This window comes from Mustela putorius, unplaced genomic scaffold (assembly GCF_011764305.1).
Source record: "Mustela putorius furo isolate JIRA1106 unplaced genomic scaffold, ASM1176430v1.1 tig00000129_pilon_pilon_pilon, whole genome shotgun sequence".
Taxonomy (NCBI): domain Eukaryota; kingdom Metazoa; phylum Chordata; class Mammalia; order Carnivora; family Mustelidae; genus Mustela; species Mustela putorius.
In genome coordinates, this window is record NW_025421290.1 from 38,812,719 (window position 1) to 38,825,933 (window position 13,215).

The window sequence follows — 13,215 nt, forward strand, 5'->3', positions numbered from 1 at the left end:
AGCATTTCTGTGGAGAAAGGACAAAGGGATTTTTTTAAAAGAGCAATCAGAAACACCACTGCGAGAGACCTAGAAAAGCAGAGGAGTTTCCCGCCTTTGAGACAAACATTCAAAACCATAACTATGTTGCAGGGGACAATGCTGGGTCCCAGGCACTACCAGCGGCACCTATCTGCTCTCAGCCAGCACTGAAGGCGGACTACACCACACAATCAGTGCTGCCTGCTTCTCTGTAATACACTCAATGTTGTATAAAAGGAGACTGAATTAACAGGTTTCAACTCTTAGAAGTTAAAAAAGTTAGAAAGTTCTTGGACACCTACTTTAGTAGCCCTTCCTAATCTCTCCTAAGCCTGTTTTGTCCTAATCCCTTGTAATCTGTGGCCATTCCCACACAAAGAAACTAAGGATGGGTGGGCCACCTACAGCTCCCACACCGCTAGTCACTAGCAACCACACAACTGAAGAGTTTGATTCCACCACAAGGTAAGACCTGACCTGAATGTTGACTGAGAGGCCCACGCCTTTTGAGCCACCAACATAAAGGAGATAGACAATAGGGGCACTTGGGTGGCTTAAGCGGTTAAGCATCTGCCCTCCGCTTGGGTCATGATCTCCAGGTCCTGGAATGGAGCCCTGACTCAGGCTCTCTACTCAGTGGGGAGTCTGGTTCTCCCTTTCCTTCTGCCCTGCCCCCTACTAGTGCTCTCCCTCTCTCTCTCAAATAAAGAAATAAAATCCTAAAAAAAAAAGAGGGGGGGGGGTCACATCTGGGTGGCTCAGTGGGTTAAAGCCTCTGCCCTGGGCTCAGGTCATGATCCCAGGGTCCTGGGATTGCCCCAGGGAGCCTGCTTCCCTCCTCTCTCTCTCTGCCTGCCTCTCTGCCAACTTGTGATCTCTGTCTGTCAAAGGGATAAGTAATATCTTAAAAAAAAACAAAAACAAAAACGCTGGAGCACCTGGGAGGCTCAATCGGTCAAGTATCTGCCTTCAGCTCAGGTGGTGATCCTGGAGTCCCAGGATCCAGCTCAGCCCAACACTGGGCTCCATGCTCAGTGCGGGGTCTGCTTCTACCCCTTCCCCTGCTCCTTCTCTCTCTCAAATTAAAAAAAAAAAAAAAAGGGCATATTCACATCATAAAGCAGATGCAGGGCTCCCTTACTTCTACTTCTTGCATCGTATCTTAGTAGGGCAAAGGCAGGGTATGCTACCCCCAAACACTCTCTAACTTGCATAAATAAAACCAATTCTGCAACAATAAGGCCTTTCTCCTTGAAAGTAATGGGGAAGCAAAATAATCTTCCAATGGATACCAGAAGAGTATCAAGTTTTCCTAAATGAATTTGCACAGTAGGCAAAATTTGTGAAAATATCTGCTGGTCTAGACCAGAAAGAGGGCACCTGATCATAAAGGGCCTGCAAAAGACCCTAAACCTATTTTACTAAGCTTACTACTTACTCCAAGCAAATTGCCCACTATCCCCTTGATGCTATTATTTCTCTATGCTCTCTGCTGTTAAAATTTCTACATCATCCTACTCCAATAGAAGCTTTTTATTACTACTTCGGATTTTCTCATGATGCTTTCTAGTGTGATAGAGTAAGGTGATTTCTCCCAAACCCACCCTTTCTAAAACACAGAATCCCAATTCTCCCCCATTAATAGCAGGTACTTAGATATAGGCATTCAAAGGGACTCTGTTCCTATCTAAGTGACCATTGCAATTTAATGGTTTATTTAGCAACTAAAGCATTTAAGCTCCTGCTCTGCATGAGTTTTAAAATCACAAAATCATGGGGCACCTGGCTGGCTCAGTCAGTAAAGCATGTAACTTTTGATCTCAGGGTCATGAGTTCAAGCCCCACGCTGAGTATTGAGCTTATTTAAAAAAATAAATAAAAATAAAGTGCACTCTTTAAAACGATATGTTCCAACATTGAAAAGGTAGCAAAATCTCTTTTTAAAGAGGATGAAAAGACTTAGTCTGAGCTGAAAATCTAATTAGGCCCAGGTATGGGCAGCAACTTTAAATGTCTTAGTTGCCAGGTTTAACAAAAAAAAATGCACAATGCCCAGTTAAATTTGAATTTCAACAAGTAATTTTTAGTGTATGTCTCATAAAATAATTGGGACACACTTACAATAAAAATCATTTATTTGAAATTCAAATTTAACTGGGCATCCTGCATTTTATCTGGTAATCTAACCTGAAAGAAAATCCCTAACCATCCATTATCTTTACCAACATGGGGACCCCTTCCTGCTATGCATGAGACCAAAGACATTTTACACCATAAGTAGAGCAACATGTCCTAAAAAGACTCAGTCACTGAATAATCACAGAATCTTGAAATGTCTGTGTGAGTACAGAGTATGAGGCCTATTTTTTAAATGATTCAGGTTATCAGTGGGGCTTAGATCCAAGTTTCCTGGGTGATGGACTACTGGTTTTGTGAATCCAGAAGACCTGCGAGTAAGAGAGGAAAATGTATCTACCCTAACAGATGGGAAGCAGGAATGGGCAGCACAGAAAATAAGGATGTAGGAGGAAAAGGGGAAAAAAAAAAAGAAAGAAAGAAAGAAAAAGAAGGTGTCACTAGCACATTCCAGAAGAGTGAGATGAAAAAGAGAAATTTCCGTTTGCCTTTCTCATCCTTTCTAGCCTAGTAACCAGTGTTCAAGCTACCCAATCGGTGACCCTGATCCAGAACACAAGGACTAAGTAAGTAAGGACTTTCTTCAGAATGGAGCTTTTATACATAGCTACACACCTGTGTACAAGCACCTGAGAAGTGACTCCAAATTTTGGAACCTTGGAGGCTCTACAGATTATAGCAGGCAGATTTCAACCAGTTAGTATATCTTAGATCACAGCACCTAGAGGCTTGGCCTTAGAAATGTGTGAGTGAAAAACAGATCGAGAGTAAAAGCTTCATATTCTGAACATAACAGTGGCAAAACACAACACTCCTGGACTGAGGAAAATAAAACTGAGAGGAGGACATGATTGGAAGGAAACCTCTAGAATTCTACTAATCCTAGGTTCCTCAAGTTGGTACAAGTGGCAGCAATCTCTGGGTCACCTGTCATCACATCAAAGTTTGATAGAGAAGGATGAGCCACAGGAGCAGCCTTGCTGAGCTTGAGGATTGTTCAACACTTGAAATGAGCTTCGGATCAGTTCTTGGATGAAGTCCACCTGGGCCCCTTTCACGAAGGCCAAGCTATCAGAGTCAACCACCACTCTCGCCCCGCCCTGTTCAAACACCCTGAAAAAGACAGAAGGAAGACATTAAGGTCTATCATAAACACCAAAACCATAATACCCTCTGAGCCCTGGGGTGCATATCCCGTTTTTCCAAAACAGGAGAAACATTCCTTATGACCTCTAACAAGTGCTGCTTTTCTCTGAGGCAGAAAGGGTCAAAGGAATGAATACTGGTAAAGGTTTAGGGATTTAGGCCTGGAATCCAGTCCAGCCTGAATCCTTAGCGTATTCTGAATCATGACAACAAGTCCTCACTGTATTCCCACTGCGTGAGAAGGATGGTGTTGGGCGTTCTTAGCAAACCTTTTAAATTCGAAACAAACGTGCACTTTTATCCCTCCCACACATTCTCTGAGGACCCACCCCTTCCTTCTTGCCTGTCGTCGGGGTTGATAACTGTATCCAGGGAAAATTTGTATTGGAATCCAGAGCATCCACCTCCCTCCACCTCCAGCCTTAGGAATTCCGACCCTTCGGTGATTTCCAGAAGTCTCTGAAATGCAAAAACGGGGATCAAGAATGCCCGGCAAGAGGTGGCAGAAGAGTGGGCCAAGGGGAAGTCCGCACACTCCTGGCCCTCGCCGGGGCACCGCCGCCCCGCGTCCGACCTCCTACCTGGACGCAGCTGGCGGTGAGGTGGATCTGCCCTTCGCCGGCCTCGGCGCTGGAGGACGACGCTTCCCGACGAGCCTGAGGTCCTCGAGAGGCCGCGAGGAGCCTGCTGCACATGGGAGGAGGATGAGCCCGGGAGCAGAGGGGCACCTGGTCACTTCTACCTGGACAGCCTCCCGGCAACCCTGACGACCTCCACCTGGACAGCCTTACGCCAAGCCCTCGCCTCCCCCGCAGGTCTTCGTTCCCCCCTTAGTCCTGGAGGCGCAGAACCTAACACCCTTCCCAGGTGCCTTTGTAGGCTTGGTACCTGCCCCTTGCCCAGGGAGTGACCGCTCTCAGCGCCGCGGCCGTTAGGGACAGCCCGCGGACGGCAGCCATCTTCCTCCACAAACCCCGCCCCCCGCGTCGCCCCAATCCTTTTCTCCACCTGGGCCTTCGGAGGCGGGACCCACAGAGACCCTGCCCCCGAGCGCACCTATTGGGTGGTGCTGGAAGAGAAGAGATTTGATTGGCTAGAAATGCTACCATTTACGGAAGCGAAGGCGCACCAACAAAATCCAGAGGCGCGTCTGTACGAGGCGGCGGCGGGGCGGAGATGGATCCAAGCCTGCGGAGCCACGGAGCCGCGGAGCGGACCAGATGGGCGGAGATAGCCGGCGTCTGGGCGGGACCGAGGCAAGCTCGGCTCTCCGGGCCGGGGGGCGGGGCGCGGGCAGGGCCCGCCCTGGATGCTGGTGATGAGTGGCCTGACCAGGCTCCTCCCCCGGCCCGCCCCGGCAGGTTTATCTTGTGACTGGGACGATCCCCTCTTCCTTCCTCGCGCTTGGAACCTGTTTAGCTGCGATGCGTTTCTTGGTCGCCGCGTTCCTGCTCCTGGCGCTCGGCGCCTCCGCCCTGGCGGAGCCGGTGCATTTCAAGGACTGCGGTGAGCCCCAACCTGCCCGAGATTCCCGCGCCCTCTCGGGAACCCCGCGCCGAGACCCCCCCCGGCTAGGTTGGGCGGGTCCCGCCGACCGCCAGGCTCAGCTGCTGGAGTGGGCCGGGGTCGGGGAGAAGCTGCGGGCGGCGAAACCCAACGGCAGACAACTTTGTCTCTTTCCTGAGACGCGTGGTTGGGGTCCCTGAACACCACCTGGAGCTGGGCCTTTTGCTGAAGTTTCCTAAAGTTTGTAGGGCAAACCACTGGAGATCCCAGTGCTGCGCGGGGCGTGAGCGGTGGGGCGCAGAACTTTGTGTACGCCTCGTATCTTGGATGACCTCTCCCTCCCCACGCCGCTTGCTTTTATATTTTTAATTTCCCTTTTGCTGACAAGTCAAAAGCCAATTCTCCTTTTCATAATTTGCTCCATTGCCGCTTCCCTTGGGCTATATAATTTTGTGATTCTTAATCACTGTTTCCTCCTGTACGTAAAACTCGTGTTGCTGGTCACAGCTTGTGACACATAACCCACTCTTTTCTCTGTGATAGGGATCTTTTTTGGGAAATACAAGTGGGGAGGGGCGGGTACTAAATAGTCAAGTCTATGGAATTATTTGTTCGAGCAGAACTTTCCAGAAGTGAAAAGGTGGGATGGTAAGTGAAAGAAGACATTTTATAGAATCTGTGAGCTGGAAGGAAGCTTGGAGATCCTGGAGTCAATTCTTGAACTCCAGAGATGTCGGGTAACTTACCCAAAGTCACCCAGCAGAGTGGGAATGAGACTAAGTTTGATCCTTTGTATCTAGTGCCCAGGTAATAGTAACTGCTCAGTAAATATGTGTTGAAAAAGTAAATGAGGGAATAGATAGTCTCCACTGTATCATCGAAGTTTATGTTGAGGCAAAAACAAAGTTGGGCTAGGGGACAGGATTGATTAAAGAGTAAAGACTCCAGGCCTCTTAATACTTAACAAATGCTGTTCCACTGAACTACAGGCACTTGAAAGATGCTATTATCGCCTCAAATTACTGCCTTTCCCTCCATTAAACTTAGTGGCCAAATTTGGATGAAGATGTTATATTAACTTTATTAACTCATTCAGCCCTCAGGATCTGTTTTACAGATGAGGAATCAGGCACATGGAGTAACTTACCAAGTTCTTACAGCTAGTAAGCTGTAGGAAATTAGTGGGTGTTTGTGAACCACTTTGGGTTTCAGTGGTAACATTAAATTAACATTAAAAACAACAACTATGGAAACCAAATCCAGATACTGTTCTGCTCATTTGAAAAAAGCAGCTGTACACCTATGGCAAGAACTTCTTAAGGGAAGGATGGTTTCAGTTACAGATTTTCAATTGACTTCTGAATTGGGAAATAGTGTAAAAACGTCAGTGCCCACATCAAAGGGTTTTCAAGTGCTGCTTTACCACTGACCCTTCCCCCTGGAGTGGTGTTTCCTCAAGTAAGCAATGTGGCCAAGCAAATTGGTTTTGCTATTTTTGCCGATTAGGACTGAGGAGTTTGTTCTGTGGACATTGAAAATCCAAGCACCTCTTGCCAGTAAAAGTGGATGAAGGAGCTCCAAGTACTGCGCTTTCCTCGGGTCCTCCTAGAACATGTGACCCACTCTGGAAAGAAGCAGGTAGAAGTGGACATTGAAAGCTCTAGCATAAGCACTGATCTTCAGGGGGTTGTTGATTCAAGTTCCGGGTATCTGTTTTCCTGTCTGTAGAAGATAGGAGGACACAGTGAGTGGAAGACAGTGCTTGCAGAAGAGAGTTCTTGCAGGTGTATTTTGAGAACTTTGCTTATGATGGAGAAGCAAGCTGGGGATGAGGGACTGCAAGTTATTATTTACAGACCTCCCTGGAGCAGTGTTGGTCAGTTTGATGAAACTGTCCCAGCCAAGAGCAGGCACAGGCTGAGAAGACCAAGACTTTTGACATGAGCTTCTCTTTTCATGTCCGATGGGCTGAGCAAACCTGGTGACTGCAAAGGAGAGGCCCACTTTTTGTGTCAAAAAGGAACTTGCTAACCCACCCAGGAGCAGCTATTCTAGATTAAATTCGAGGACCAAATCCCGATGAGATGGTAATAAAATGAACACCTACATAGCGCTCCTACGTTGCAAACACTTACCTAAGAGCTCTAAGTGTGTTAGCTCACTTACCCTATGAGGCAGTCATTGTTAACTTTCCCCAGAGGGGTGAAGTATCTTGTTTTGAGGTTTTGTAGTAAGTCCTGGAGCCTGTGAGCTTGCAAACCCAGGTGTCAGTCCCAGAACCTATCTCTCAGCCTTGATGGCTGAATGGCAGAGCTTAAACTTTCCTGGCGGGGTGGGGGGGGGGTGGGGGGGGTGGGACGGGTAGGGTGTTTCGGTGGTGCCTGGCTGGCTCAGTTGGTTGGGCGTCTGCCTTCAGCTTGGGTCTTGATCCCAGGGTCCTGGGAATGGAGCCTCAGCAGGAAGCCTGCTTCCCCCTCTCCCTCTGCCTGCCTTTCCCCATGGTTGTGTGTGCTCGCTCGCTCACTCTCTCTCTGGCAAACAAAATCTCTTTAGAAAAAACAAAAAAGCTTTCCTTGGTGTAGATGGTGTTAACAGGCAGTTTGCTTGCTTTCTCTCCATTCAGCTGTCCAGTTTCAGGGGCCTGGATCAGACAGTGGGATTTTGAAAGATTTTACTGAACCCATTTAGGGCAAGGATTTATTGGGAACAAATAGCACTTTTGTCTTTGCTGAGACTGCAGAGATACACGGTGTGTCCCAGAGACGCTTATTTTGAAGAATGCGTGTTTCCGAAGTATACGCTTGTATACTGCAGATGCATTCTTAAGATTGCTTTCACTGGTAGGGGTATACAAAGCTTCGTGACCACCAGTTTGGAGCGAAACCAGGACAGGATCAGAAGAACATGGGTGGGGGGCTAGTTCAGGAGCAGCCAGTCTCCATGGCAGCCCTGAGCCCTGAGCCATCACTTGTGCCATAAGTATGCTGCTTTAAATCCTGGCTGGTTCAGTCCTTAAGCATCTGCCTTGGGCTCAGGTTCCTGCGACCCCCTCCCCTCGCCCCACATTGCGCTGCTCAGTGGGAAGCCTGCCTCTCCCTGTCTCCCTCCCCCTGCTTGTGTTCCCTTTCTCGCCGTGTGTCTCTCTCTCTCTCTCTCTCTCTCTCTCTCTCTCTGTGTCAAATAAATAAATAAAATCTTTTATAAAAAATTTTAAAAAATAAATCCTGCATGGGAATGGAAGGAGGGGTGGGGATGACTTTCCCTGGTGTAGCCCTCCCAAGAAGATGGAGAGCAGGGCGGCTGCCTTTTTATACTTACCCGATTTTCTTCATTTCCCCTTCAGCCATCAAATATGAAGAGTTTCCCAGAGAGCAGGGCACATTTCCATTAAGTAGAGGACAGCATAGGTGGTTTATTTTCCCTCCTATTCCAATTCATTTTTTCTTTTTGTTTAACAGGTTCTGGGGTTGGCGTTATAAAGGAACTGAATGTGAACCCATGCCCCACCCAGCCCTGCAAACTGCACAAAGGCCAGTCTTACAGTGTCAATGTCACCTTCACCAGTAGTGAGTAAAAGTGGCTGTTGCCTTCAAGTTTATCTTAAAGCCTAACAAGTCTCAAGTATTGGAATGAATGCGGGGTGTGGGGCAGAAGCATTGCAGTCAGGACGTCCGGGACCTCCCTTCCTGCCTGTGCAAAGCTCAGACTTACCTTCTTCTGGGAATTCGCTGGGGACCCAAGAAAAAAAAAATCTAAGCTTCATTTCTAGAAAGGGCATCTACTTTGAATCCTTTCCTCACTTTCTATCCTGTGGAACTAGATGGGACAGTCTAATAAGAAATCTCAATGTTCCTGTCATCTTCTGTTCTTCAGCCTAAAGACAGCTCTAAATCCTAGAGTTGTTACCCTGCCCCCTCTATTGTCCCAAACCAAAAATGTGCTTTGTAAACAAGAGTAATGCCCAATCCAGAAAGGAAGAAAGAGAGAGAAACAGAGCCAGTACTCTGGATCTCCAGGATAACCTAACAGCTAGTTAGTTGCCCTAATTTTATTGTATTTATTCCTTCTACCTGCCCATCTTATGATATAGAGGTTAGAGGGAGAGCAAGAAATATACCTCTTCTTTCTAATCTTAGCCAGTTTCTAAAGGGTTCTCTCTTCCTCTTACCGCCCATGGCATTTCTGTGGAGCTCCCTTTCCATTTTGTTCTTAATTTTCTAATGGAATCCCGCGGGCAGGGCATTTGAGAATCCAGAGACCAGTCTTCTAAAACTCCATAAGATACCCTGTACACTTGACAGAAGCTGATATAATTAACAAAGTTTACTGCCAAAAACCTCCGTGACTTTGTTGGATAAGGTTATTCACGTAGCTCTGATTCCCCCAAGAAACCAGAAGACCGTTAAGAGCAAGGTGGGAGTGAGAGCAAAGAAAACAACTGTCTTGGTTGCTTTTTTTGTTTTGTTTTTAGCGTGAACACTTAGTCTGTAGCATTCACAGAGGTATTAGGCATAACTACAAAGAGAAATAGACCCTAGGAATGAAGAAATACAGACTTGATGATTTGTTCTCCTCACAGTGCCGTTGCTTGGGACCATATCTTAATTTTTTCCTTAGGGTTTTGAAATAGGCCGTTCCTTTTACTATCTAATTCTCTTGTTCCTCTTAGATATTCTGTCTCAAAGTAGCAAAGCTGTGGTGCATGGCATCGTGTTGGGCGTCCCAGTTCCCTTTCCCATTCCTGAGCCTGATGGTTGTAAGAGTGGAATCAACTGCCCCATCCAAAAAGACAAGACCTACAGCTACCTGAATAAACTGCCCGTGAAGAATGAGTACCCCTCCGTAAGTGACCTTGTCGTTCGGGATGCCGAAGGCCTGTGACTAGATGAGAGCTCTGAGGGGAGAGGAAGAGAAGCTTGGGGTCGGGGTCCTTCATCTGTCTGTGATGCAGTACAGAAGCTCGGGGGGTGAGGAGATGAGTGGGAGTGTTAGGAATCCTGAGGTAAGGCAGATCCTCTTCACCACGGCCCTCTGTTCTTTGTCGCCTCCTGACGCCATTTTGATACACAATGTCTGCCTCCATCCCCCTGACCACACTTCGCTGAGCAATATTACATCAGCTTTATGAGTGAAGAAATTTGAGCCTCCAGTGTTAAGCAGTAGGAACAGAGTCCACTCTGCTCAGAAACATTACATCTCGATCTAGAGCCAGGCCTTGTGACCCCCAAAACCTAGGCACTGTTAAAAGATTGTAGGCAGGGGTGCCTGGGTGGCTCAGTGGGTTAAAGCTTCTGCCTTCGGCTCAGGTCACGATCTTAGGGTCCTGGGATCGAGCCCTGCATTGGGCTCTCTGCTCAGCAGGGAGCCTGCTTCCCCCTCCCTCTCTGCCTGCTTATGATCTCTGTCTGTCAGATAAATAAATAAATAAAATCTTTTAAAAAAAAAAGATTGTAGGCAGATACCAAATAGTTCAAGATGCCAAGTTATCAGAAAGTCCTGGTTTCTCCACTAATCTCTTAAGAGAACAGTAGTCTCCCAGCTCCATAATAGAAAGGTCACTTTCTCCACACACTTCTTTCTCCCCTGCATCGGTCTCCAGCCCCTACCTTGCCCTCTGACTCACCCTGCTATACCTGCTTCTTTTCCTTCCAGACACTTGTGAGGCAGAACCTGTTGGAATGGGCGTGTGTTTAAGATAGGAATCCTGATGGGCAGCCCTGTCAGGACCCCTCTCACTCCTGAGAGCTTTTCCTGTATCTTCCCTTACTTTTTGGCTTTACTCACCAAAAAAAGGGAATCCTGATAAGAATGGAGGAAGTAAAGGGATTCCTGTTTTCCGTAAAGGAAAACAAGCTGCATTTTTTTTGGAAAGGAAATCAAGGAGAACCCAGCAGCAGCCTAGCCATTTAGTTTTTAGGAGTGGCAAGTCATTGAAGAACATTGCAAAGAGATTCTAATAGTGGGTATCTGTGTTTGAGGAATCTCAGAGACCCTACAGGTCAAGGACAGGTCTGTAGATTCATTTGCAGAGTATCTGTTAAATCACTGGCATTTCTGAGTCTCTGGTCCCTTACATGGAGTGTCTGATTAGGGCCTGCCACCTCATAGGCATTTTGTATATGGTAGTTATTGTTAAGTAAATAACATTTCATTTGAAAAAAGGCTTAAACTATGTTAATTTAGGCATTAAGTGAAACAGTAGTTAATGTGTTCTAGTCTTAAAAAACAAGTTTCCAGAAGCCAGGTTTCCTGGTCACTCATGTGTTGTAAAGAAACGTACAAATTAGAGGTAATAACTAATAACAGATAAGCAATTATCTACATAAGAAGGGACTGGAAAATTATCAGAGATTTATTAAGAATTAGAAGGGACAGGGGCACCTGGGTGGCTCAGTGGGTTAAAGCCTCTCCCTTCGGCCTAGGTCATGATCCCAAGGTCCTGGGATCAAGCTCCACATCAGGCTCTCTGCTCAGTGGGGAGCCTGCTTCCCTTCTTCTCTCTCTCTGCCTACTTTTGATCTCTGTCAAATAAATAAATTAAATCTTCAAAAAACAATTAGAAGGGGCAGTCCATACTATACAAATCAAAGCAGAGATTTCTAATGAGGTGTGTTATTATAAAAAAAGAAAAGTTCAAGTTACAACTGAAGCTATTTTGCTACAAAGCGTTACTGTTCCAGAAATTATTCATATTGTTCTAAACTTCTTCTGACATCCTTTGTGTGTTGACATCTTCAGTACCAGTAACAAGGTATTTTGTTATGCCTACGAATCGGACATTCTGCTCTCTGCTCCTAATTGGTTATGCTTGGAAAGAGCTGACTGGGACTGCCAAATCTATAAGAAATTGTTTAAATGTAAAATTACCTCCCTCGCAAGGCTTCGTCATGTACCGTTCATCTCAGAGGGACAAGAACGCTTTAGGAATTAAATCCCACCAGTCAGGGGGGTGAGTGTGTGGCACCACTAACACCGAATCACACGTGGGACTTGGTTTGCTCGTGTGAGCTCAAGTGCACCGGCCGCGCCCACATCCCAGGCAGCTCTCCTGAGGGCGTGATTCAAGAAGAGAGAGCTGAGGAATTAGGCAGTTTGTTACTAGGAGTCATAGTTAAACCTGTTCTGGATTGAGGCGACGTCCTGCTTTCATTTTTCCCAATTCTTTTTCTCTTTCTCCAGATCAAACTGGTGGTGCAGTGGGAACTCCTGGGCGACAAAGGCCAGCACCTCTTCTGCTGGGAAATCCCAGTGCAGATCGAAGGCTAGACCTGCTGCTGCCAGTATGTCTGTCGGGGGGTGAGAGAGCACAGGAGAAATCCTGTCTAACCTAGATCAGTGCCATAAGATGAAAGGAATTTCCACACCACTGTGTTATGCCTCTCAGCCTCCAAAGGGTTCCAGACCCCCTTTCCTGAGAGCTCTGAACTATTGCCCTTGTAGTATCTTTTGTGAAGGGGTAGGGGAGAGATGAGAGAAGGAGGGGGATAGGCATGGCTTAAATTGTCTTCGATGTTTCTTGCTGCTAGGAGAAGGAGGGTCCAGCAGTGAGGACCCGAGTGAGGCTGTGTAGGGCTGTGGGATAACTTGCCCTCGGGTTATGGGCCCTGGCAGCAGAGGATGGGTTCCAGACCTCTCCCACCTCCTGGGATATCACATCTTCAGGTTCCTCGACTCCAAGTGCCTCCTTGAGTTCAGCGCATTGGGCCAGCGCCTCAGCTCCGAGGCGCCGCTGGACGACAGTGACTTGCTGTCCAGCGGTGCCCAGCCTCTCGGTGGAAGGGAGATGCTCTGCCACACAAACTCCCCTCTGAGCAGCCAGTCCACTACGGTGATCTCCTGTCTCCTTTTCTGTCTTAGGTGGTTTTCATTAAACGCAGCACTTGATAGCAGATGTTTGATTTTTTTTTTTTTTTTTTTTAACAACACTAACTTGTGGCTTCCTGATGTCCCTGGAAATGTCCTTTTGAAGTAAATAAAACTTGGCAGTCTTGTCTTCTGCATGTTGGTGGTGGTCACCTGCTTCTTTCAGAGTGTTTTCCCCCAGATCTGCGGAAGGCAGACACCCGGTCCCATGGTCCCACGGTGCCGCAGAGACAGGACACATTCAGTCACTGCCCTTTCTTCCCTCTTCTCCCAGTTAGACTTGGCCTGTTTTAGACAAAACAACATGATAGTTTTGCTTTATTTTGTACACTCTTGACACCAACAGATGTGCTTGAGAGAAGCGGTGAAAGCAAACACCACCTAGTTCAGTGATAACATGTGAAAGGTCAAGGGAACTCAGCGGGGGGCGGGGAGCGGAGAGCAAGAGGTTGCAGGTTGGCACGAAGCGTAGTAGTCTTTTGGGAGCCATAACCATGAGGAAAGCCTAGAAGCTTAAAAATGAAAGGGGCAGTTGTGGCAGAT

The 13,215-nt window shown here is 47.2% G+C and overlaps 2 protein-coding genes across 4 annotated transcripts; one reads left to right on the forward strand and one right to left on the reverse strand.

Annotated features, from left to right (window-relative positions):
• Positions 1 to 2,735: 2,735 nt before the first annotated feature.
• Positions 2,736 to 4,318, reverse strand: ISCA2 (iron-sulfur cluster assembly 2). Of its 2 annotated transcripts, none has more exons than XM_004739270.3 (4): positions 4,192 to 4,318; positions 3,885 to 3,990; positions 3,647 to 3,762; positions 2,736 to 3,270 (listed from the first exon to the last, which is right to left on the reverse strand). In XM_004739270.3, exons 1-4 carry the CDS (start codon positions 4,260 to 4,262, stop codon positions 3,096 to 3,098), a joined length of 468 nt encoding a protein of 155 aa, XP_004739327.1. In that variant the 5' UTR covers positions 4,263 to 4,318; the 3' UTR covers positions 2,736 to 3,095. The 2 variants fall into 2 exon arrangements, with proteins under 2 accessions (XP_004739327.1, XP_004739328.1); XM_004739271.3 differs by having other exon boundaries at positions 3,885 to 3,987; positions 4,192 to 4,293.
• A 346-nt stretch (positions 4,319 to 4,664) lies between these two features.
• On the forward strand, positions 4,665 to 12,727 carry NPC2 (NPC intracellular cholesterol transporter 2). Of its 2 annotated transcripts, XM_013058634.2 has the most exons (5): positions 4,665 to 4,809; positions 8,268 to 8,375; positions 9,479 to 9,651; positions 11,989 to 12,089; positions 12,472 to 12,727. In XM_013058634.2, the coding sequence occupies exons 1-4, from the start codon at positions 4,728 to 4,730 to the stop codon at positions 12,073 to 12,075; spliced, it is 450 nt and encodes a 149-aa protein (XP_012914088.1). In that variant the 5' UTR covers positions 4,665 to 4,727; the 3' UTR covers positions 12,076 to 12,089; positions 12,472 to 12,727. The 2 variants fall into 2 exon arrangements, with proteins under 2 accessions (XP_012914088.1, XP_012914086.1); XM_013058632.2 differs by having other exon boundaries at positions 11,989 to 12,727.
• Positions 12,728 to 13,215: the final 488 nt, after the last annotated feature.